The sequence below is a fragment of the Hemicordylus capensis genome, chromosome 14, assembly GCF_027244095.1.
Source record: "Hemicordylus capensis ecotype Gifberg chromosome 14, rHemCap1.1.pri, whole genome shotgun sequence".
Taxonomy (NCBI): Eukaryota; Metazoa; Chordata; class Lepidosauria; order Squamata; family Cordylidae; genus Hemicordylus; species Hemicordylus capensis.
In genome coordinates, this window is record NC_069670.1 from 1,111,869 (window position 1) to 1,134,341 (window position 22,473).

Consider the following 22,473-nt stretch of genomic DNA (forward strand, 5'->3'; position numbering starts at 1 on the left):
ACTGTAACTCGGGGGTGGGGGATTTCAAGGCACATCAGGTAATCGTGGGGGTTACGCCCGGCGTCCATTTCAACAATTTGTCCCATTGCTGTTTAGAAGAGATACTCTTGTCTTTTTGCACATAACCATACAAACTTTTCCAGAAGAGATTTACTGTCTCATCTGCGTGAACTTCTTGGTCACGTCTTCCCTCCCTATTCCTATGCAGGAGTTTCCTAACCTGATTACGAGAAGGGGAACGTTCCAATTCCCTAGTATGAGGGCACCCGTTCTGTCCTGTTTCCTTGAAGGTTTCTTTCTGGGACCTCGAAAGGAGGTTCTATCACTCAAACCCGAGGTTAGTTCTTCCCAAGTCTGTTTTTCCAAATCAGGCCACTCTAACAGCTTGCTTACTCCCTGCCACACTCTTTTGGCTACCACACACTCTTTTAAGAAATGTGAGTGGGTTTCCCTGAATGTTTTCCCTAGCTCACTAGCTTTCTGTTTGCAGGTGATTTTACGGCACTCTTGCGGGTCCTCTGGGAGCCATGGCTTAGCCGCATTAAGTGGTAGTACTTGATGGTATAAGCGCCACCTTGTTTCCCATAAATGGAAAGGGACTTCGTTCTCCTTAAAGAGAGCAATAGGGTGATCGGGTTGCAACAAGTACTGTGAAGTGCGTTGTTTGTAGCGTTTACGTTCTAAATCAAGTTTTAAGAAACCCACTTCTAGAATCTCTTCATAAATTGTTGTCCTTAGCTGCTTAACTGAGGAGGATCCTTTAAAAAGATCCAGTTCAACCTTCCATTATTTAAGTGTGAATAACAAATCTCTCAAGTAGTCCGGGTGTTCTCTTTTTAATACTTGTGTGATATTACCATTGAAAGATCCTTTCCCCCACCATGCTATGCCCCATGCTGACTTGCGCCAATGCAGAGCGAAAAGCAAGACCCAGGTTTTTTGCAGGAGGTTGGACATATTTTGGACATTCAAGAAAATCCAGTTTCCAAAATTGTAGGACATGAATACAGTTACAAAATACTACGTAGCCCACAAGAGCAGCAGGCCTGCTGGAGATCAGCTGCCATGGCTGACGTGTCTGCTCTGGGGAAGGGAGCCAAGCTTCTCTCAGTCCCCTGCTGCTGCCCCAGGGCTCATCCCAGCACAGGGGACAGCGGGACACAGGACTCTTGGTCCATCCAGCTCACTATTGTCTACCCAGACTGGCAGCAGCTTCATCGAGGTTTCAGACAGGAGATGCTGCCAGAGAGGGGACTTGGAGCAGCTCCCATAATCCCCAGCCAAAGTGGGTGATAGCCAGGGATTATGGGAGATGTAGGCAAACATCTGCAGGAGGGCCAAAGTTGAGCTGGCCTGGTCTATATACAGCTTCTTCCGGAGTTCCACATAGAAAACACACACGGTGCTTAGGAGCACATTAGGAGAGAAAGCAGAGAGAAATGGATAGTTCTAATTGTTGGAGATGCACTTCCAGTGCATCGACCTTTTGCACCAACTGTCCTAATGACCACTAGGGGCATTGGGAGTAAAGACAGTGAGTCAGGGTCTCCCGATCTGTCCCCACTCTATGACCTCTGAACGGACTCTGCAGCACTTCCTGTACTGAGTCACAATCCTTCCTTTCCTCCTAGAGAGCAGATGGAAACCTCTCTCTCTCTCCTTACCTATCCATTATGTAGTCCTTTAGATTAGAGATAGGTCTTTCCTATCTAAGTGTATTTAACCAATAAATATTTAGTGTTTAGTCATACAAGGATCTCCATGTGTTTTCTCTCAATAGCTGCAATATCCAAACCATCCTCTGCTACCTACTCTGTAACTGGAGTGTGTGCTCATTGCTTAGTGCTCTGCTGTTTTACCTATTGTGGGTAAAAATCAACAACCTCTAACACTAAAAATCTCTGTTCCATTTCAAAATGAAGACGAAAGCGCCCTTTTTTCTTCTTCTTTTTTTTGAAATGCCAACAATGTGACAAGAAATTTGCAGGCTGATTATTTCAGCACTATCCCAAAACACCCATTTTGGAAGGGCGGTCTATAAATCAAGTAAATAAATATATAAATAAAACCAGGAAGGGGGCTGCACCGATTTACAGTGGTCCCTCTACTAACGAAATTAATCCGTTCCGAATGCACATTTGTAACTCGAAAAGTTCATAAGTCGAAAAGCGGTTTCCCATAGGAATGCATTGGGAACGGATTAATGCGTTCCGGAGCCTAGAAAAAAGACCCAGACCCCCAGTAAGGCTTGCAAACTGCACAGGAACATTTCTTTTCAAGAATAAACAGGCAGTAAACAGGCAGGCAAGTCAAGGAAACCGCATGTAAAATTCGTAAGTCAAGGAAACCGCATGTAAAATTCGTAAGTCGAGGAAACCCCATCTAAAAATTTGTAAGTCGAAAAAAACCCCATCTAAAACCGGATCTAAAACTGCCGTTTGTAACTCGAAAAATACTTATGTCGAGTAGTTTGTAAGTCGAGGGACCACTGTACTATGCTTTTGCTTAACTGAGCCCATCTGATGTGATGCAGGATCACACTCACTGCATTGAGAATTAAGCATCTTCTGGAGCCCTTCTTGATACACAAGTTCCTTGTTCTGATGGGGACCAGCATGGAGAGCTGGTCTTGATGTAGCAAGCAGGACTTGTCCTCTTAACTAAGCAGGGTCCACCCTGGTTGCATTTGAATGGAGCACTGTAAGAGATTCCCCTTAGAGGATGGAGCCGCTCTGGAAAGAGCCGAAGGTTCCAAGTTCCCTCCCTGGCAGCATCTCCAAGATCGGGCTGAGAGAGATCCCTGCCTGCAACTTTGGAAAAGCTGCTGCCAGTCTGTGCAGACAATACTAAGGACCAATGGTCTGACTCGGTATATTGCAGCTTCCTATGTTCATATGATGGTCTCATTTCAAAAAGCGGGAGAGGGTCTGAGTCAGTTTTGTCATGAAATAATTGATTTAAAGAGGACGGACCAAACTTCTTTCAGTCATTCATCCAGACAGACTGGAAGTCTAATGAAACCTGATCAAAAGCCAATTTACACTGCAAGGATACAACTCAGTAAAGTAATCAAAATCAGAAATTCACCAAGAGTCAATGCAGATGTTTTTCCCTTCTAAACTTATCCTAGACAAAACCTGTTGCAAGAGAATTTTTGAAGCCTAGGTTTTCTTGCAGGAAAAAACAAGCAAGCAGCAGTCAAGCTTTCTATTTGGAGATCAGCTGAGCTCCCCCCTCACTCTCCACACAGGCGCTCCCCCACCTCTCTCCCTCCTTCTGCTTTCCCTAAGAACTCTTACAATGCAAATATCCTGTGATCAGGAAAGAAACAGCAAAGGAGCAGGGCAGGCTGCAAAAATAAGTGGCTGAAGTTCCGATCTGCAGAGAAGCTGGCTGGCTGCAAAAGCAAAGCTTTCTGTTTGGAGCACAGCTGAGCTTCCCCCTCGCTCTCCACACGGGCAGGCAGGCTCTCCTCCACCACCCCGCTTTCCAGAAGAAGGATCTACTGAGCGCTCACAGGTGCCTGGCTCTGAAGATCTCTCTTGCTTGCCTTGCAGCGCCCGCCCCTCCCATCTGGGTGTTGAAGGAAGCCAGCACAGCAGCTCAGATCATGTGCCTCTCATGTGTGGTGCCCAGCCAATGAGCGAAGGGGGAGGAGGAGGAGGCTGGGCCAGCGCCTGGTCACAAGGCCAAAGGGTGTGGTGGAAGGAGGAGGGGGAGGGGGAAGGATATGGTGGTGCACTACGGCCAGAAAAAAAAGTTTTCCTCCAATCAAAACTAAATTATAATGTATGAAAGTGGGCAGGCAGGTGGGGGGCAGGGGAGTCTCTGGGGCGTCACCCCTTCAAGTGGTGCCCAGGTCACATGCCCTGGCTGTTCCCTCCGCCCCCCCCCCCCGAGTTACACATCTGGCCTCAGGCTGGAAGCACTTGGTGCCTCTTGTGTGGGGAGGGGTTTCTCTCTTGACTCTTCCAGAAACTGTTCTCTGGGAGGCTCAAAAAGATAAAACATGAGATAAAAATGCACAATACATAAATTTGGCTGGCCAAAGGAGTCATACAAAATATGATACAAAGCCATTTAAAAAATCAGTTAAAATCAAACCCTAATTTGAAATGGTAAAGGCCTGAGTGGACAAAAAGTATTTACCTGGCATCTAAAAGAACAAAGTGGTGAAGCCAGGTGAAGCTCCCTGGGGAGGATCTTCCATGCATGGGGTGCAACCCCTGAAAAGGCCCTCTCCCTAGTCTACACCCACCGGCCTCACCCCATCTGGCAGGGCACTCAGAGGAGAGCCTCCAAAGACGATCTTAAGGGTGGGGCATATGGGGCCAGGTAACCCAGTCCCAAGCCATTGAGGGCTTGAAAGGTTAGAACCAGCCCCTTGAATTGGGCCAGAGAAGAAAGGTTGGAAACACAAAGAAAAGTCTAGCATCTTTTTCCATTTTTGATGGCCATGTGATTACACTAAAAGCTATTGGACTGAAATGAAGGACAGAATGGAAAAGATCTTGCAAATTGAAATGGCTTTAGACCGTCTTCGGCAGTCACCTGAAGCTGTAGGAGGAAACCAGGGAGGCATCAAAGTGAGACAGAGTTGTCATCATAATGCCTGTCTTTCATCACCCTCACTTAGCCTTGGCAAATTCTCATTCAGGTCCTGACAAGAGGCCAGATTTCTAGATGGGCCAAATGACTGTGCCTTGGGACAAGTGAAACCAAACTAGAAGAGAGGCACCACACCAACCACAACGGAAAGTAGGAATCTTTTTCACCTCAGTCCCCACACCTGAAAGATGGGGAGAATGATGCTCACTGACCTTACAGGATTGCTGTGTGGATTACAATAAACCCATGCACATAATGGCCCTTGACACTTGAAAGTGCTATACTCAGACTTCCCCACCTGGGGACTCCAGATGTTTATAAACTACAACTCCCATCATCCTAAATTGTAGCTGGGGCTGCTGAGAGTTGTATTTTGGCAACTTCTGGAGGCCCGCAGTTGGAGAAACCCTGTGCAATATTATTTATTTATTTATTTACACAGTCAGACAGCTGTTATTGACATCGAGTCCTTCTCAAGGACCTGGGATGGCTGGATTTTATGGTCCATGTTGTTGCTGTTGTTATAGACCTCATCGCAGAATATAGGCTGTTCCCAGTTAAGTGGGCCTGGAAACAGACTGGGAGCCAAGGCAGCTGACAAAACACTGCGCAAAACGTCCAGTCCCAGTTAACCATCCCGCAGCCCAATTCTGTACCAGCGGCAGTTTTCGGACCCTTTTAAAAGGCAGCTCCACGTACAATGCATGGTGGTAAACGAAGTGTGAGGTCCCCAGAGCAGGAGTCCCTGTGGCCAAGCTCTCTCTGTCCAGGTCAGGTCCCAGTTGGCGTATCAGCGGAGACTGATCAAAGGCGCTCCGAGCCACAGAGGACACCTGAGCCTCTAGTGACATGGGAAGCTGCCAGAACAGTTTTGACAATGGCTTTCCTTCTGTTAGCATGGCTCTGTTGAGAAGGTGCAATGACTCCAGACAGGGATCTCCTCCTGGTGGGGATGAAGCCTAGTGAACTCGACTGCCTGGCTACCTGTGGGCCTCCTCCTCCTCCTCCCGGGCCCAGCCAGCCCCTGCACTCTGCATCCTCCTCCACTGGGCTCCCCTGACTTGTCCTCACTCTTTAAAGCATGAATTGTCCCAATTTTCAAGGGCATAATAACCCAAATGACATTGTCAAGTTGTTTCATGAGGCACATTTATTGTGTTATTGTTGGGTCAACTCCTGGAAACACCTGTGCTTTAAATGTGGTCAAATCAGCCCCCAGTTATTCACTATATTAAGTCTACAACTGAAAGAAAGAGTTAAGAAATACTGATGAACTACAGTTAAATCCAAATGCTTAAGGGTCTAACTCCATGATCTTCTCTCTCACACACAGTGTGGTTTGGAGAAAATAAGAACAGACCACAACTCCTTTTTCTTTTCTCTACAAACAACAGCAACACATGAGAGAGAAGATTCCACCAATCCCCTAACCCAAACTAGTTAAATTTTCCCATGTGTGGTATAAAATCTGACCCTTAATGAGACAACTGATGCCATGCAATCACCACATGTTTTATCTCCTTCGGAGGGGGGTGAGGGGGGCGCAATGCCAGTGCTTGCCCTAGGCGCCATTTTCCCTAGTTACGCCTCTGGCGCCTGGTGAGCGAGGTGACGGGGCAGGGGAGCGGGGTGCAGAACAGAGTCAGAGGCGGCAGCGCCGGTAATGCAGTGAGCCTGCTGGGCGGCAGCACTCGAACTTCCATTTTAAGACAGCAGGCTTTTAAAATTATTTTTATTATTTATTTTTACATTTATATCCTCCAAGGAGCCCAGAGCAGTGTACTACATACTTGAGTTTCTCCTCACAACAACCCTGTGAAGTAGGCTAGGCTGAGAGAGAAGTGACTGGCCCAGAGTCACCCAGCTAGTCTCATGTCTGAATGGGGATTTGAACTCAGGTCTCCCTGGTCCTAGTCAAGTACTCTAACCACTTGAAGTTGCCCCTAAAGTAGATTTTTAACCCCAGATATAAATCAAGTTACACTCTAACACGGAATGAAAAATCCAAATCCTGTGTAAAGTGGTCCCCGATAGCAATCTGCCCAATATGTGAATGCACATCCTCCATTCTGGAGGTGATGTGAACTAAAAGCGGGGTGTGGAAAACCTCCAGTTTGTCAACTTGCGTCTCTCTCTGTCACTGGGGTGTGTCAGGGCAGAATCACAGGACCAAATCCTTCTTTGAAACAAATTCCCTGTTCTGATGGTCCCCTCTCAAGAAACAGGGCAGGGAGGGAGGGAGAAAAAGGCAGCATCAAGCAAGAGAAAATGTACAGAAAAAAGTAAGTCAAGAGATGGAGGAGCTGGAGCACCTTCCTGAGGAGGAAAGGCCAAAGATTCATCTCTCTTTTCAAAGCTAAAAGACAAGGAAGGGGGAGTCAAAGAGAGAGTTGGACGTGTCCAAGCCATAGAGCCAGAATGTGGGGTGGTGGTGATCCACTCTCACAACCATGGAAGTGAAGCTGATTAGAAGCCGGTTCTCTGGCACAAATCAGTTCTTGTCTTTTTACGGCAGGGGTTCCCAGATATGGTTCCCCAGATGTGGTTGGACTAAAAGGCCCATCATCCGCTGCCCAGAATGCCCAAGTCCCATCCTGACTGGAGTCCCTGTGTGTGTGTGTGTGTGTCACTGTCAGGCGAGGTCAGGAGGGCCCTCAGGCAGGGCCGCCTCTGCCCCTAGGTTGGCCCCACTGACCCCCAGATCCCCCTGAGGCCAGGCTGTGCAGGAGGTGGGGTGCAGCAGCCCTTCCATCGGGGATCTGGCAGTTTCCTTCCCTCCCCTCAGCTTCCCTCCTCAGAGCAGACGGGAGGAGCCAGAGACCAGCTGCTTGCTTGCTTGCTTGGGGCCAGGAGTTCTGCCTTCGGCGGCTGCATCCATCACCCCCCCCTTCTCCCTGGATCTCTCTCTCTCCTCCTCCTCCTCCTCTTCCTCCTCCTGGCCGGGCTCTGAGCTCCCCAGGCTGCACCACCCTCCGCTTGTCCCCGCCCCCCCCCCCCCCGCCTTCCCTTATCCTCACAGTCTCCCACCCGCAGCCCGGCTTCCTGAAGTCCTCGGAGTGCTGCTTCAAGAGCGGCCAGGAAGCCAGGAGCTGCTGCAGCTGCATTTCCATTCCATGCCCAGCCTCTCAGCTTCCTGTGCAATGCATTGTGGGATAGCCTCACCCACCCACCCCCACCAGGGATTTGGGGATCCTGCGAATAGCCTGAAAGTGTTGCAAGAAGTGCAGAGAAGGAGGAGGAAGCGGAAGAGAAGGCGGGGAGAGGGAGTGAAGGGCTTGGAAAGGAGGCAGAGCTTGCAGGAGGCTGCAGAAGCCGACTGGGCCTAATAACGAGCAGGACTTTCCTGAGTTTTCGGGGGGATCCTTGAGTCTGCAAAAGGGTGCAAGAGGACAGCGCTGCCTGAAGGATTGAACGTGTTCTTACACACACCCTGTGCCAGCCTGAAGGACTCTGGGCTGCTGCATGCTTTGGCTAAAGAGCAAGGTAAGGGAGGAAAAGCAGCAGCAGCAGCACCCCGGGGAAGGGGTGGAAGGGGTGGTCTCTCTCTCTCTCTCTCCCAGCCACCCAGCAGTCTTTTCTGCTGTCAGAAATGTCCCACCATGGCTCTGAGGTGTGCAGCCAGCAGGGTTGAGTGCCGGTCCCTGACTGGGAGTCAAACCCCCCCCCCCAACTGCAATCAAGGCACTCACTTCCTCAATTTTGCACATGGCACGGAAGAGGAAGAGGATCACGGAGGCGTGGGACCCTTCTTGTGTCTTGCCTCCACATGCTGCTGAGACCTTCCTACAGCTATCTTGATATAAATGTAAAATATAAATGTAAATGTAAAATAATAATAATAATAATAATCTCATTCCCTACCTTTACAGCTTCAAACTGTATGCAGCACGGGGGCATCCAGGAAAAGGTATGGCATTGGGTGCCACTTGAAGGGCTGTTGCTTCTTGCATGCTCATTGTTTGCAGCCAAAGGTTAATTGATTGAAGCCCAGCTGCCTGTTGCGATCGAGGCGCCTTGAGAGGGAACGCTGCTTCCCTCTTGCATCGGTGGGGCCTTGTGGTCCCTCGGTCCCCTGTAACCCCCTGGTCTGCACTGCTGGTGGAAGATGGCGGTCTCCTTGGTGACCTCGCCAGGGGGTGGAACCTCTGGCTGGGATCATGCCGCGGTGAGGGCTCAGTGGCGGAGGGAGGGAGGAGGGCCATCTTGGCTGGGGCTTTGCCGAAAAGGGAGTGCAGGTGGACCTTCCTCGGGGGAGGGGGAGCAAGCACGCGTACCAAGGAGAGCTAAGTGGCGGAGGGAGGCGGCGTGGTATGGCGAAGAGGCAAGAGACCATTTTGTGCCTTCATGCAAAAGGGTCATTGGATGAATGGGGCTGGAATGAAGTGATCCTGGGGATTTGATGCCCCAGCACAGTTTGTGTCTGATCCAAACCGATTTAAGACCAGCTGCCTGTTGCGGGCAAGGCACCAACTGGAAACGCCGTTTCCCTCTTGCATTGGTGGGGTGTTGTGGTCCCTTGGCCCCTACAGGTGAAACTCGGAAAATTAGAATATCGTGCAAAAGTCCATTAATTTCAGTAATGCAAATTAAAAGGTGAAACTGATATATGAGACAGACGCATTACATGCAAAGCGAGATAAGTCAAGCCTTAATTTGTTATAATTGTGATGATCATGGCGTACAGCTCATGAAAACCCCCAAATTAAGGAAGAGGGTGCATCTGGGCACACATTCAGCCCAGAAATTTGTTTGAAAGACCAGAATGGAGTCCATTCCTTCCCGTATGTGGGGGGAGGGATGCCACTTCTCCCTGGAATGATGCTATACCTGGGGGTGGGGGGTGGGAATGGTAGCCACCCACCTGTCAGAAAAGGCTCTGGTGACAGCAGTCGGATTTTCTTTTTCAACCAGATTTAGTACCAAGTTAGTACCATAATGGAGCCCACTATCACTGTGGGGAGATTATTCTTCTCTCCGAGAATGATGCCACATCTGGGCTATTCTGGGGGAAATTGCAGCTGCCCTTCTGTTGGAAAAGGTCTCGTGATTCACTAGGGCCAGTTATATGATTTTCTCCACCAGATTTCAATCCATCCCTCTCCGCCCCCCACACTTTACATTAGAACATAAGAACAGCCCTTCTGGATCAGGCCCAAGAATGCCCATCTACTCCGGCTCCTGTTTCACACAGTGGCCCACCAGATGCCTCTGAGAAGCCCACAGGCAAGAGATGAGATCATGCCCCCTCTCCTGGGAGTTATTCGCACTTGGCGTCAGGCTTCGGGGGAAATGTTGAGCAAAGCCACTTCGAAGTACTTTTGCGGCATTGAGGGAAGCAGCCCCTCCCCTCTGCTCTCGGTTTTCTTTTGAAACAAGAAACACATGGCATGCTCCGTGTTTTCCTTCTAGCCAATGGGAGGGGGAGACAGAGAGAGAAAGCTCCTGCAGAGATAGATCTGCATTTCTGAAGAGGGCATGCCTCTTATCATGCTAATGATTCAACTGGTATTGAGGCACAGGCAAGAGGGGAGGGCATGCCCTCTCTCCTGCTGCTATTCCCCCTCAACTAGCATTTTCAGGCATTGTGCCTCTGAGGCTGCCTTTGTTGTTGTTGTTGTTATTATTATTATTTCTTGTTTACACAGTCAGACAGGTGTTATTGACTGGTTTGTTTTATCCAGACATCAAGTCCTTCCCAAGGACCTGGAATTTTATTATCAATAATCGACAAAGCAATACCAGGTGATAGCAGAATAGGAAAAAAAAGAACTAGAAAAAAATAACAAAATACAAAGATCTACAAATTGAAATTGAAAGGCTGTGCCAGAAGAAGACCAAAATAATCCCAGTAGTAACTGGCGCCCTGGGTGCAATTCCAAAACACCTTGAAGAACATTTCAACACCATAGGGGCCACAGAAATCACCACCAGCCAATTACCAAAAGCAATTAATTATTAAAATAATAATAATAATAATAATAATAATAATAATAATAATAATAATAATAATAATGATAATAATAATAAATCGACATAGCAATACCAGGGGATAGCAGAATAGAAGAAAAAGAAATAGAAAAAAATAACAAAATACAAAGATCTACAAATTGAAATTGAAAGGCTGTGGCAGAAAAAGACCAAAATAATCCCAGTGGTCATTGGCGCCCTGGGTGCAGTTCCAAAAGACCTTGAAGAGCACCTCAACACCATCGGGGTCACAGAAATCACTATCCGCCAGTTACAAAAAGCAGCTCTACTGGGAACAGCCTATATTCTGCGACGATATCTATAACAATTGGTAATAAAATCCAGCCATCCCAGGTCCTTGGGAAGGACTCGATGTCTGGATAAAACAAACCAGTCAATAACACCTGTCTGACTGTGTAAATAAATAATAATAATTCGATTTCTATACCACCCTTCAAAAAGTGGCTCAGGGCGGTTTACACAGAGAAATAATAAATAAATAAGATGGCTCTCAGATAGTAGCCAGTGATAGACCTGTTAACCATGACTTTACCTAAACCCTTCTTATCCCAGTTGGTGACTGTCACAATCTCCAGCTCTCTGGCCAATTCTGTCTCCATTTCCAATGGATATTAGAGCCCCTGGTGGCGCAGTGGTAAAACTGCCGCCCTGTAACCAGAAGGTTACAAGTTCGATCATGACCAGGGGCTCAAGGTTGACTCAGCCTTCCATCCTTCCGAGGTCGGTAAAATGAGTACCCAGAATGTTGGGGGCAATATGCTAAATCATTGTAAACTGCTTAGAGAGCTTCCAGCTATAGAGCAGTATATAAATGTAAGTGCTATTGCTATTGCTACTGCTATTGCTATATCTCCGCAGATCACTTGGATGGTTCTCGAGGGGTAGGGTCTTCCCACTTCTCACTGGGGTGTCATCTGTGAAACACTCTTGCCCATCTTTTGGGTTCTGGCCCATCTAGAGTTGTCAGATGTCCATCAAGTTGTCCTCTGATGTTCAGCAGGGTTAACTCTTGCACCCCACTGTTTTGGGACAGGCCCGGAGAGCGACTAGTGTCATGTGAAGTGTTCTCTGGCCTTGCTAGATCAGCAACAAAAAGCCCATATCTCTGTCCTGGCCTTTAGGGCTGGCCTCATTGATGTTGATGGGAGGAGGGAGGGAGGAGCACTCTTCCTTCTAATACAAACAGGAGCTGCCCAAAGGCCTGGAAGATGCAACAATTAGCACCATAACAAGTGTGAATTACTTCCTGCTAATTTCTGTTCAGTACGTCTGGGAAACATCTAACTGGTAACAAGCTGGCACTTTGCTTGAATCTAAAACATGAGAAGCCTTGTAGAGAGGAGGAGGCTTTAACATCTGCTTCCCAGAGACAGTGGCTGCCCAGTGGTGAGACTCTGTGTGGTTGCTGTCTGCTGTTGTCAGTTTGCCAGCCTGTATGCCCCCTAGCGTGTGGGGCTGCCCTGCAGGTTTGTCTGTGCAGGATCGGGGCCAGAGGGGGTGAGTCAGAAGTTCCTGAGGGTCAGCTGCTCAGATTAGCTGTCTTTCTAGGCTTATAAAAGGACTGCTTACCTGTGGCGTTGGGCCTGCCACCAGTGGGGTCACACCGAAGGGGCATCACCAAAGGGGTTAGCCCCATTGAGAGAGCAACTTCGGGGGCGACCAGGGAAGGGGCCTGATGATATTTGTTTGGCTTCTTTAGTTTTCAGATCCTGGGTGCTCCAGATGTGTCTTGTTTTGTCTGGGGATGGGGAGACAGGGGTTGTGTCCACTGACTGTGGGGTGGCTATGATGGGGTGGTGGGGAAGAGAGGAAGTAAATTTGGCAGGTCAGCGCATCGTTACAGGGGAAGGGAAGTCAGAAATCTATGAGCTGTTTTCCCTTCCAACTGCCCTACCAGCTCTTTGACCTTGGGGAGCAGTGTGGACCTCCCACAGAACCTTACCTTGCTCCTATGTAGTGCCAGGTCTGTCCAGAATAAGTCGGAAAACATCCATGATCTGATTCTGGATGAAGGGGCAGACCTGGTATGTATTCCAGAGACCTGTTTGGGGGAGGCTGGTGGCCCAGTCTGGTCCCAGCTTCTCCCTCTAGGGAATTCTTTTGAGGAGCAGGTGCGGGGACATGGGCGGGGAGGTGGAGTGGCTGGGGTCTATAAGAATAACATCTTCCTGACCAGGATCCCTGTGGAAGTGCCTGACCAGACTTAACGTGTGTCGCTAGGTTTGGGGACCAGGGATAGACTGGGACTTCTCTTGGTGTACCAATCGTCCCACTGCCCAATGGAGTTCCTTACTGAGCCGACGGACTTGGTCTCAGGTGTCTCCCAGCATTGTGGTCCTGGGGGACTTCAATGTCCACTTTGGGACCAATTTGTCTGGAGCGGTTCAGGAGTTCATAGTGGCCATGACGACTATGGGCCTATCCCAAAGCGTCTTGGGACCAACGCAAATTGCAGGTCACTTCCTGCTGAAATAAGAGCCTCCCCATCTCTTACAACTTTTTAAAGGGCAGTCAAGATACATTTGTTCACCTTGGCTTGTAATTAGATATTGTTTTAATTGTTTTAATAGTTTTGAATTTTTAAATTTAAATTGTTTAAACGTGTCAATCTTTATTGGTTGTTTTTATTGTTTTGTAAACCACCCAGAGAATTTGTGTTTTGGGCGGTATAAATTTTTTATTTTATTTTATTTTATTATTCAATCGTTAGATAAATAAATAAAGCCAGCCAGTGAAGGTCCTGGTTCTGTAATCTGCAAGGTCACTGAGGCATGTTGCTCAGCTTCCAAAATATTAGCTTGTTCAAACAGCAAGATTCTTGGTTGTTGCCCATAGTCCTTTGGTGGGGGCAACTTATAAGAGAATACAACATACAAGTATCAACTGGATATTAATAACAATATTTTATAAGGCATTGCTAAGGAAATGAAGAGATTAACAGGTTTAGCTCAGTGGTTTCAGTAAGCAGTTCAGAGCCCATGTTGTTTCTCAAGGAGAAGAGACACATGCAGACAGGATCTGGGCCATTGGCTCGTGACAATAGGGTCTCCTTCAGTTTCCTTTTCTATCCCAGGCTCTAACTAGTTTTCTCTTTCGGGGTACTGCAGGTAAATGTTGGGAGAGGAAGAATGATAGAAACCCAATGGATGGAGCTGCTAGATGCAAAAAAAGGAAACAAGAGAGACTAAAAACTGGAGAAAACTGGGAGAACAGGAATGAATCCAATGCTTTTCAGCATGTAATCCAGCAAATAATACAGGAAGCAGGAGAAAGAAGCCTGTGTCTTCCGTGTAGGAAAAGCTCCTCTACTGAAACCAGCTTTCAGTCTTAGAAGGAAATGAACGCAAGGAAGAAACCACATAAATGCCTGGAATGTGGAAAGAGCTTCAGCACAAGTGGACAGCTTATTATACACCATAGAACCCACACTGGGGAAAAACCACATAAATGCTTGGAGTGTGGAAGTAGCTTCAACCAGAGAGCACAACTAATTGTACAGCACAGAACCCACACTGGGGGAAAACCACATAAATGCTTGGAGTGTGGAAAGAGCTTCAGCCAGAGAGTACAGCTTATTGTACACCATAGAACCCACACAGGGGAGAAACCACATAAATGCCTGGAGTGTGGAAAGAGCTTCAGCACAAGTGGATATCTTATTATACACCATAGAACCCACACTGGGGAGAAACCACATGAATGCCTGCAGTGTGGAAAGAGCTTCAGCCAGAGAGCACATCTTTTTGAACACCATAGAACCCACACTGGGGAGATAACACATAAATGCCTGGAGTGTGGAAAGAGCTTCAGCACGAGACCACAACTTACTGTACACCATAGAACCCACACTGAGGAAAAACCACATAAATGCCTGGAGTGTGGAAACACCTTCAGCCAGAGAGCACATCTTATGGTACACCACAGAACCCACACTCGGGAGAAGCCACATAAATGCCTGGAGTGTGGAAAGAGCTTCAGCACAAGAGGAGCTCTTACTGTACACTACAGAGCCCACACTGGGGAGAAACCACATAGGTGCCTGGAATGTGGAAAGAGCTTAAGCACAAGTGGAAAACTTACTATACACCACAGAACACACACTGGAGAAAAACCACATAAATGCTTGGAGTGTGGAAAGAGCTTCAGCACAAGTTCATATCTTATTGTACACCACAGAACGCACACTGGGGAGAAACCACATAAATGTCCAGTGTGTGGAAAGAGCTTCAGCACGAATGGAGAACTTATTGTACACCACAGAACCCACACTGGGGAGAAACCACATAAATGCTGTGAGTGTGGTCAGAGCTTCAGCACGAGTGGAGAACTTACTGTACACCACAGAACCCACACTGGGGAGAAACCACATAAATGCCTGGAGTGTGGAAAGAGCTTCAGCCAGAGAGCACATCTTATTGTACACCAAAGAACCCACACTGGGGAGAAACCACATAAGTGCTTGGAGTGTGGAAAGAGCTTCAGTACAAATGGAACTCTTACTGTACACCACAGATCCCACACTGGGGAGAAAGCACATAAGTGACAGGAATGTGGAAAGAGCTTCAGCACAAGTAGAAAACCTACTATACACCACAGATCCCACACTGGGGAGAAAGCACATAAGTGACAGGAATGTGGAAAGAGCTTCAGCACAAGTAGAAAACCTACTATACACCACAGAACCCACACTAGAGAAAAACCACATAAATGCCTGGAGAGCACATCTTATTGTACACCATAGAACCCACCAGGTATGTTCATGAACCAGTCTAGAGGCCTTTCTAGAGGTGTTGCTTCAAAGGTGGTGCTGGCTAAAAGGTTCAGCGCCGGTGGTGTGGTGGTTCTTTAAGGGCAGTGAAGGGTGCACTTACCCCTCCCTCCGCTTTCCCCCCCTCTGGCGCTCCATTTTTAGCACAAACACATGGAGCAGCAGTGTTCCACCCTGCTGCCCCTTTCCTCGTTCTTTGCTGGAAATGGCCGGAAGTATCGCATGCGCCCATCACAATGTGCGTTCAGTATGTACATGCTATGGGTGCACGCCCAGGAGCTTTTCCCGTCCAAGAACAGAGGAAGGGGCGGCAGGGAGGTATGCTGCCGCCCCATGGGTTTTGTTAAAAATGGAGCTCCGGTGGGGGGTAAGTGGAGGAAGGGGTAAGTACACCCTTCCCCACCCTTAAAGAACCACTACCCCCAGCATCAAACTACATCTCCGCAGTTTCATGCACACCACTAGAACCTACACTGGAGAGAAACCACATAAACAACAGAAGCATGGTGGAACAGTGAGAACCAATGAGACACTTATCCCTGGATGTAATCTCTATAGAAACGGCAGGGAAGGGTGCCTTGGAGGTGGAGTAGCACTGTATGTTAAAGAAGGGATATAATCTAATAAGCTAGAAAACCTAGTTGGACTGGAGTCCTCCACAGAAACCCGTACAAGGCCTGAAAGGGAACGTGCTACTGGGGACGTGCTATTGCCCTCCAGATCAAAACGCTGACAGCGACTGGGAGTTGCAGGAGGAAATCAGGGAGGCATCAAGGAGAGGGTAGGTATAAATGGAGAGTTTTCACAATGGAGGGAAGTAAGAATTGGGGTCCCCCAGGAACTGGTGTACTGGGACTGTTGCTTTTTAATTTATTCATAAATGATCTAGAAGCAGGGGTAAGCAGCGAGGTGGCCAAATTTGCAGGCGATAACAAACTCTTTTGGGTAGTGAAATCCATAACTGATTGCAAAGAGCTCCAAAACGATCTCTCCAAACTGGGTGAGTAGGTGACAAAGTGGCAAATGCGGTTCAAGTGTAAAGTGATGCACACTGGGATGAAGAACCCCAACTTCAAGTATATCATCATCATCAATTTTATTACGGCCATTGGCCAGCAGAAATAGAAGTAACAAATATACTCAATACAAAGATCAATAAAACAATGCTAAAACACAATAAAATGGAATACAATCACTCATAATAAATTACTGAAAAACAATAGAAGCTCTTGCAATTAAGCTCTTAATAGGGACCTTAACCTAATGGCAATGTAGAAAAATTTAGCCACGATTGTTGTAATCCCGGGGCTTGAATCTGCGAGGCAGTAATATGTATTAAAAGAGCTCACACCTTCCGGGAAATTTGAATAACAGAGGGGAAATAAGTTCTTCTCTAGCATCCCGATATAAAGAGCAATGTAGCAATACATGGGTGACAGTTTCCAGGAGGCCACGCCACAATGGCAGAAAACCGCAACAGGATGATCTTTAGGAAACCTCTGTTCCAAACGCGAAGAGGACAACACATTAAACCGGGCCCGAGCAAATGAAACCCGAAATTTAGAAAAATGCAGCGTTGTTAAGTAGTTAGCACCTCTATCTCCCCAAGGTGGCAAAATCCCAAAATGTAAAGAGGACCAAAATGTAAAGGGGAAACTTCAAGTATATGCTGATGGGATCTGAGCTGTCGGTGACTGACCAGGAGAGGGATCTTGGGGTCATGGTGGACAACTCGTTGAAAGTGTCGACTCAATGTGCGGAGGCTGTGAAAAAGGCCAATTCCATGCTAGGGATCATTAGGAAGGGGACTGAAAACAAAACTGCTAATATTATAATGCCCTAATACAAAACTATGGTGTGGCTACACCTGGAGTACTGTGTACAGTTCTGGTCACCACATCTAAAAAAGGAAACTGTAGAACTGGAATAGGTGCAGAAGAGGGCAACCAAGATGATCAGGGGCCTAGAGCACCTTTCTTATGAGGCAAGGCTACAACACCTGGTGCTTTTTAATTTAGAGAAAAGACTGTGGGGAGACATGATAGAGGTCTATAAATCATGCCAGGTATGGAGAAAGGGACAGAGAGAAATTCTTCTTCCTCTCACATCACACTACAACTAGGGGTCATCCCATGAAATAGATTGCCAGGAAATCTACGGCCAACAAATGGAAGTACTTTTTCACACAACACATAATGCACTTGTGGAATTCTCTGCCACAAGATGTGGACAGTCAACAACCTGGATGGCTTGAAGAGGGGTTTGGATAACGTCATGGAGGAGAGGTCTATCATCGGCTACTAGTCAGAGGGCTTCAGGCCACCTCCAGCCTCAAAGGCAGGATGCCTCTGAGTACCAGTTGTAGGGGAGTAACAGCTGGATAGAGGGCATACCCTCAACTCCTGCCTGAGGCATCCAGCGGCATCTTGTGGGCCAATGTGCGAAACAGGATGCTGGACTAGATGAGCCTTGGGCCTGATCCAGCAGGGCTGTTCTTATGTTCTTAAATGCCTGAAGAGTGGAAAGAGCTTCAACCTGAATAAACACCATAGAACGCACACTGGGGAGAAACCACATAAATGCGTGTGGAGAGACTTCAGCACAAGTGGAGCTCTTACTGTATCCCATAGAACCCACATAGAGAAAACCACATGAATGCTTGGAGTGTTTAAAAGAACTTCAGGAGGAAGGCAAGCCTTACTGCACATGAGCAAACTCACAGAGTATAAAAACCATACATCTGACACTGCAGAGAAACCTGGGAAACTGCCTCACTGTGTGAAATATCAAACCTTGTCCAATTTCTTTTTCTCTTTTGACTTGCTTTGACCCTTGTTACCTTCTTAGGGAATTGAGGCCAAGTGTTCATACTGGTGTGTTTGGTTCTGTGTTAAGAATAAGTGTGCATCATTCGGTCCAACTGATTCATGAATATTCGTGTTTCACAGCATTCCCTTGCTTTTCCTTGCCTAGGAATCCCGTTCTGTGTTGGTTGGTGTAGACAATACTGTGCTGGATGGACCAGGAGTGTGACTGAGTTCCGGAGCTTCATATGTCCGTCTGGAGCACGTCTCACTCAGGAGTTGAGCCCCTGCTTTCCATGCCAGAGGTCCCAGGTTCAATCCCTGGCAGCATCCACAGATAGGGCTGGGACAGAGGTTGCCTGGAAGCTTGGAGGGGCGCTGCCAGTCAGTGTAGACCAGTGTTGAACAACTTTGTCCCTCCTGCCATTGTTGGCAACATCTCGCACCACCTCTGATGATTGATGACTGTTGCTGAGCATGCTGGGAGTTATAATCCCAAGGGTTCAAGCTGTGCTGCCCTGGGTCAGAGAGTACTGAACTAGATGGAGGGTGGCTTAGTCTATATCAGGCCTGCTCAACTTGGCCCCCCCAGCTGTTCTTGGACTACAACTCCCATAATCCCCAGCCACAGTGGGTAATAGCCAAGGATTATGGGAGTTGTAGGCAAACATCTGCAGGAGGGCCGAAGTTGAGCTGGCCTGGTCTATATACAGCTTCTTCCAGAGTTCCACATAGCACACACACATGGTGCTTAGGAGCATATTAGGAGAGAAAGCAGAGAGAAATGGATAGTTCTAATTGTTGGAGATGCACTTCCAGTGCATCGACCTTTTGCACCAACTGTCCTAATGACCACTAGGGTCACTGGGAGTAGAGACAGTGAGTCAGGGTCTCCCGATCTGTCCCCACTCTATGACCCCTGAACAGACTCTGCAGCACTTCCTGTACTTGAGTCACAATCCTTCCTTTCCTCATAGAGAGCAGATGGAAACCTCTCTCTCTCCTTACCTATCCATTATATAGTCCTTTAGATTAGAGATAGGTCTTTCCTATCTAAGTGTATTTAACCAATAAATATTTAGTGTTTAGTCATACAAGGATCTCCATGTGTTTTCTCTAAATAGCTGCAAGATCCAAACCATCCTCTGCTACCTACTCTGTAACTGGAGTGTGTGCTCATTCCTTAGTGCTCTGCTGTTTTACCTATTGTGGGTAAAAATCAACAACCTCTAACACTAAAAATCTCTGTTCCATTTCAAAATGAAGACAAGGACTATCAGCACTATCCCAAAACACCCATTTTGGAAGGGCGATATATAAATCAAGCAAATAAATATATAAATAAAACCAGGTCACTAAGAAGGGGGCTGCACCTATTTACTATGCTTTTACTTAACTGAGCCCATCTGATGTGATGCAGGATCACACTCACTGCATTGAGAATTAAACATCTTTTGGAGCCCTTCTTGATACACAAGTTCCTTGTTCTGATGGGGACAAGCATGGAGAGCTGATCTTGATGTAGCAAGCAGGACTTGTCCTCTTAACTAAGCAGGGTCCACCCTGGTTGCATTTGAATGGAGCACTGTAAGAGATTCCCCTTAGAGGATGGAGCCGCTCTGGGAAGAGCAGAAGGTTCCAAGTTCCCTCCCTGGCAGCATCTCCAAGATAGGGCTGAGAGAGATCCCTGCCTGCAACTTTGGAAAAGCTGCTGCCAGTCTGTGCAGACAATACTAAGCTAGATGGACCAGTGGTTTGACTCGGTATATTGCAGCTTCCTATATTCCTATGATGGACTCATCTCAAAAAACGGGAGAGGGTCTGAGTCAGTTTTGTCATGAAATAATTGATTTAAAGAGGAAGGACCAACCTTCAGTCATTCAGACAGACTGGAAGTCTAATGAAACCTGATCAAAAGCCCATTTACACTTCTGGTTGTAGGAGAGCATGCTGTCTGAGAGTTAGGCAAAATGTTTCAGCCTGATGAAGGGTGACAGACTGTGTCACTCATCTTTGTCTGTCTGATCCCAGACCCAGGACAAAGGGGCCCCTGAGCATGTACAGAGTTCATTTCTCTCTGCACCACTACAATTCCGCCCTATTGGCAACCATCTGCCACTGTCATAGGCTTGTATAAGGGCATAACAAGAATAGCAGTTTTATTCTCAATCCCCTTCCTAATGACCCTAATGGTGAAAATTGGCACATAAATGGTAGTAGTAGTAGTAGTAGTAGTAATTGCAGCCTTGGGGATAAATTCTGGTCAAGCAGTGCCCCTTTGGATGGGAATAGGGGACCAGAAACACATTGGGAAGGGCCCCCCTTTCATCTTTGAAATGCCGGAAGGTGTGTTTTTCAGGAAGCATCAGGGAAGGTGAGATGTCCCTCTGGATGGTGAAGGCAGAGCCACTTGTACACAGAGTCGTCTTGGAAGAGATACTGCTCTAGGAAGGAGGCCGTTGTATTTGGAACCCAGAAAAGGAAAACTCCTCCTTGTGTCGTGGGGTTTACAGCAGCAAAGAAGGGAGTCCTGGAGGTGGGAAGGGTCTCCCAGTTGGCATTTGGGAGGGTGCCCCTCTAGCCATGGTGGGGAAGGTGGAGGCCTCTGGGGGAACAGGGATGTGGCCGGAAAGGGAGAAACCCCCGGAAGAACTGTAGGGCCCCCCGAGTTCCAAGGAGGGTTCTCGACTCCAGAGGACAAGCGGCCGTTGAGCTGGCAGTCAGCTGGTGATGCGGCCCCCTTTGTGAGGTCACCCGTCGCTACGGGGTCCTGGGCCTGGAATCCTCGCTGGCTCCCTTGAACGAATGTGAGAGTGGAAGAGAGCGGGTGTCTGAGAGAGCGGCTGTGGCAGCGAAAGTCATTTAGAGAGAGATTGGGCGCGATTGTGAGAGTGAAAGAGAGAGCGATTGAGAGAGAGAATGAATAGATAATAGAGTTTAAATATCGGAGCAATCAGAGGCGGGAATTTGTTGTTTGGGATAGGGAGGGGGAGGCGGTTGGGGCTGGGGTGGGTCGTTGTTTCTAGTTGTTGTGGCTGTTGATTGTTAGTCTTAGGTTTAGGTTAGTGTTAGGTTTCAAGTCTTTAATTGGAGAACAGCCACAAGCCTGTTGATCATGTGAGTATTGATTTTTTCATTTCATTTATAAACCATCTTAAAACCAAATTTATCAAGGCAGGGGAGACAACTGAAAACAATATGTAAAAGTCAATAAAAACCATTCACCCACTTCACAAAATTTTAACAATAGTTTTTTCAATACACTTTAAAAAGACTTTTAGCCCAAGGCCTGAGAACACAGGTGTGTCTGAAGTGATTTGGGGGAGGCAGCCAGAGATGCAGGAGCTCCTCTATGGACCAGGAGCCCATTCCCAAGCCGGTTCGGGGCAGCCCCAGAGAAGGCCTGGCCCCACACGGCCCCTTCTCCAGCACCTCCTCCCTGCCTGCGTCTTTTTTCCTTAACTCAGGAGCCCAGGAGCTCTCCATCCTGCTGAGGGTTGGGAGATCTCCTTTCTGCACCTCCCCAGCCCAGAGCCGTGCCCCGGATTCCCAAAGGGGCTGGGCCCAAGCCGGCAGCCAGCTGCCCAAAGAGCCACCTCACGGACTGAAGAGGGCTAGCTGTCTTTGGCTCCTGGCATCCCCCTCCAGAGGAGGATCCGACTGCCTCGTAGAACCTGGAGCTCTTCCAGGCAGCAGGCCTGACTGTGCCTTCGGGGCATCATGGCTCCTCAGACGCAAAAAGAGGATTTTGAAGCCCAGATAGAAACCGGTCTCGGTTCCAATACAGAGTGTGGAGCCTGAATCATGTGCAAAGTGCTCTTTGAAATATCGCCCTGACTTGCAGGTCAATCTGGCCTCTCTGTGAACACACACACCCTCTCAAAGTCAAGTCACTGTCAGGGCCTGATTAAGCTAGTGTGGGGCCTGTAGCCTGTAAGGGGCCCCTAAATTTTAAAAAATGCACAGAAATATTAAAACATAAATTATTTACTTGCATAAAGTAATTCAATTTTTTCATTTCCTGTATTCTGGAGTATAGGAGTCCAAGCCACAAACTCACACTTACTCCTACAACAGTGAACATTTATGTACCGTTTTTCAATCAAAATTCTCAAGGTGGTTTACATAGAAAAATAAAGAGTGGAGAGATGATTCTCTGTCTCCAAAGGGCTCACACTCTAAAAAGAAAAATGTGGTAGGCACCAGCAACAGCCACTGGACAAATGCTGTGCTGGGCCTTCTCTTAAAAGGCACTTTTAGCAGAAAAGGGATATTTTCTCTAACATGGACCAAACAAAACAGGTA

At 47.6% G+C, this 22,473-nt stretch overlaps 1 protein-coding gene across 4 annotated transcripts in view; it reads left to right on the top strand.

Annotated features, from left to right (window-relative positions):
• The window catches only part of LOC128337689 (zinc finger protein 182-like), a 52,689-nt gene extending 31,501 nt beyond the window's left edge, over positions 1-21,188 (top strand). For 2 of the 4 annotated variants that reach the window (XM_053278954.1, XM_053278956.1), the window contains one exon: positions 13,704-21,188. In XM_053278954.1, the coding sequence (XP_053134929.1) occupies positions 13,934-15,139 (1,206 nt within the window). In that variant the 5' untranslated portion in view covers positions 13,704-13,933 and the 3' untranslated portion in view covers positions 15,140-21,188. Of the gene's footprint in view, positions 1-7,770; positions 8,092-8,477; positions 8,516-8,714; positions 8,774-13,703 lie in introns of those variants that run through there. The other 2 variants (XM_053278953.1, XM_053278955.1) reach the window with 2 other exon arrangements.
• The last annotated feature ends 1,285 nt before the right edge of the window (positions 21,189-22,473 follow it).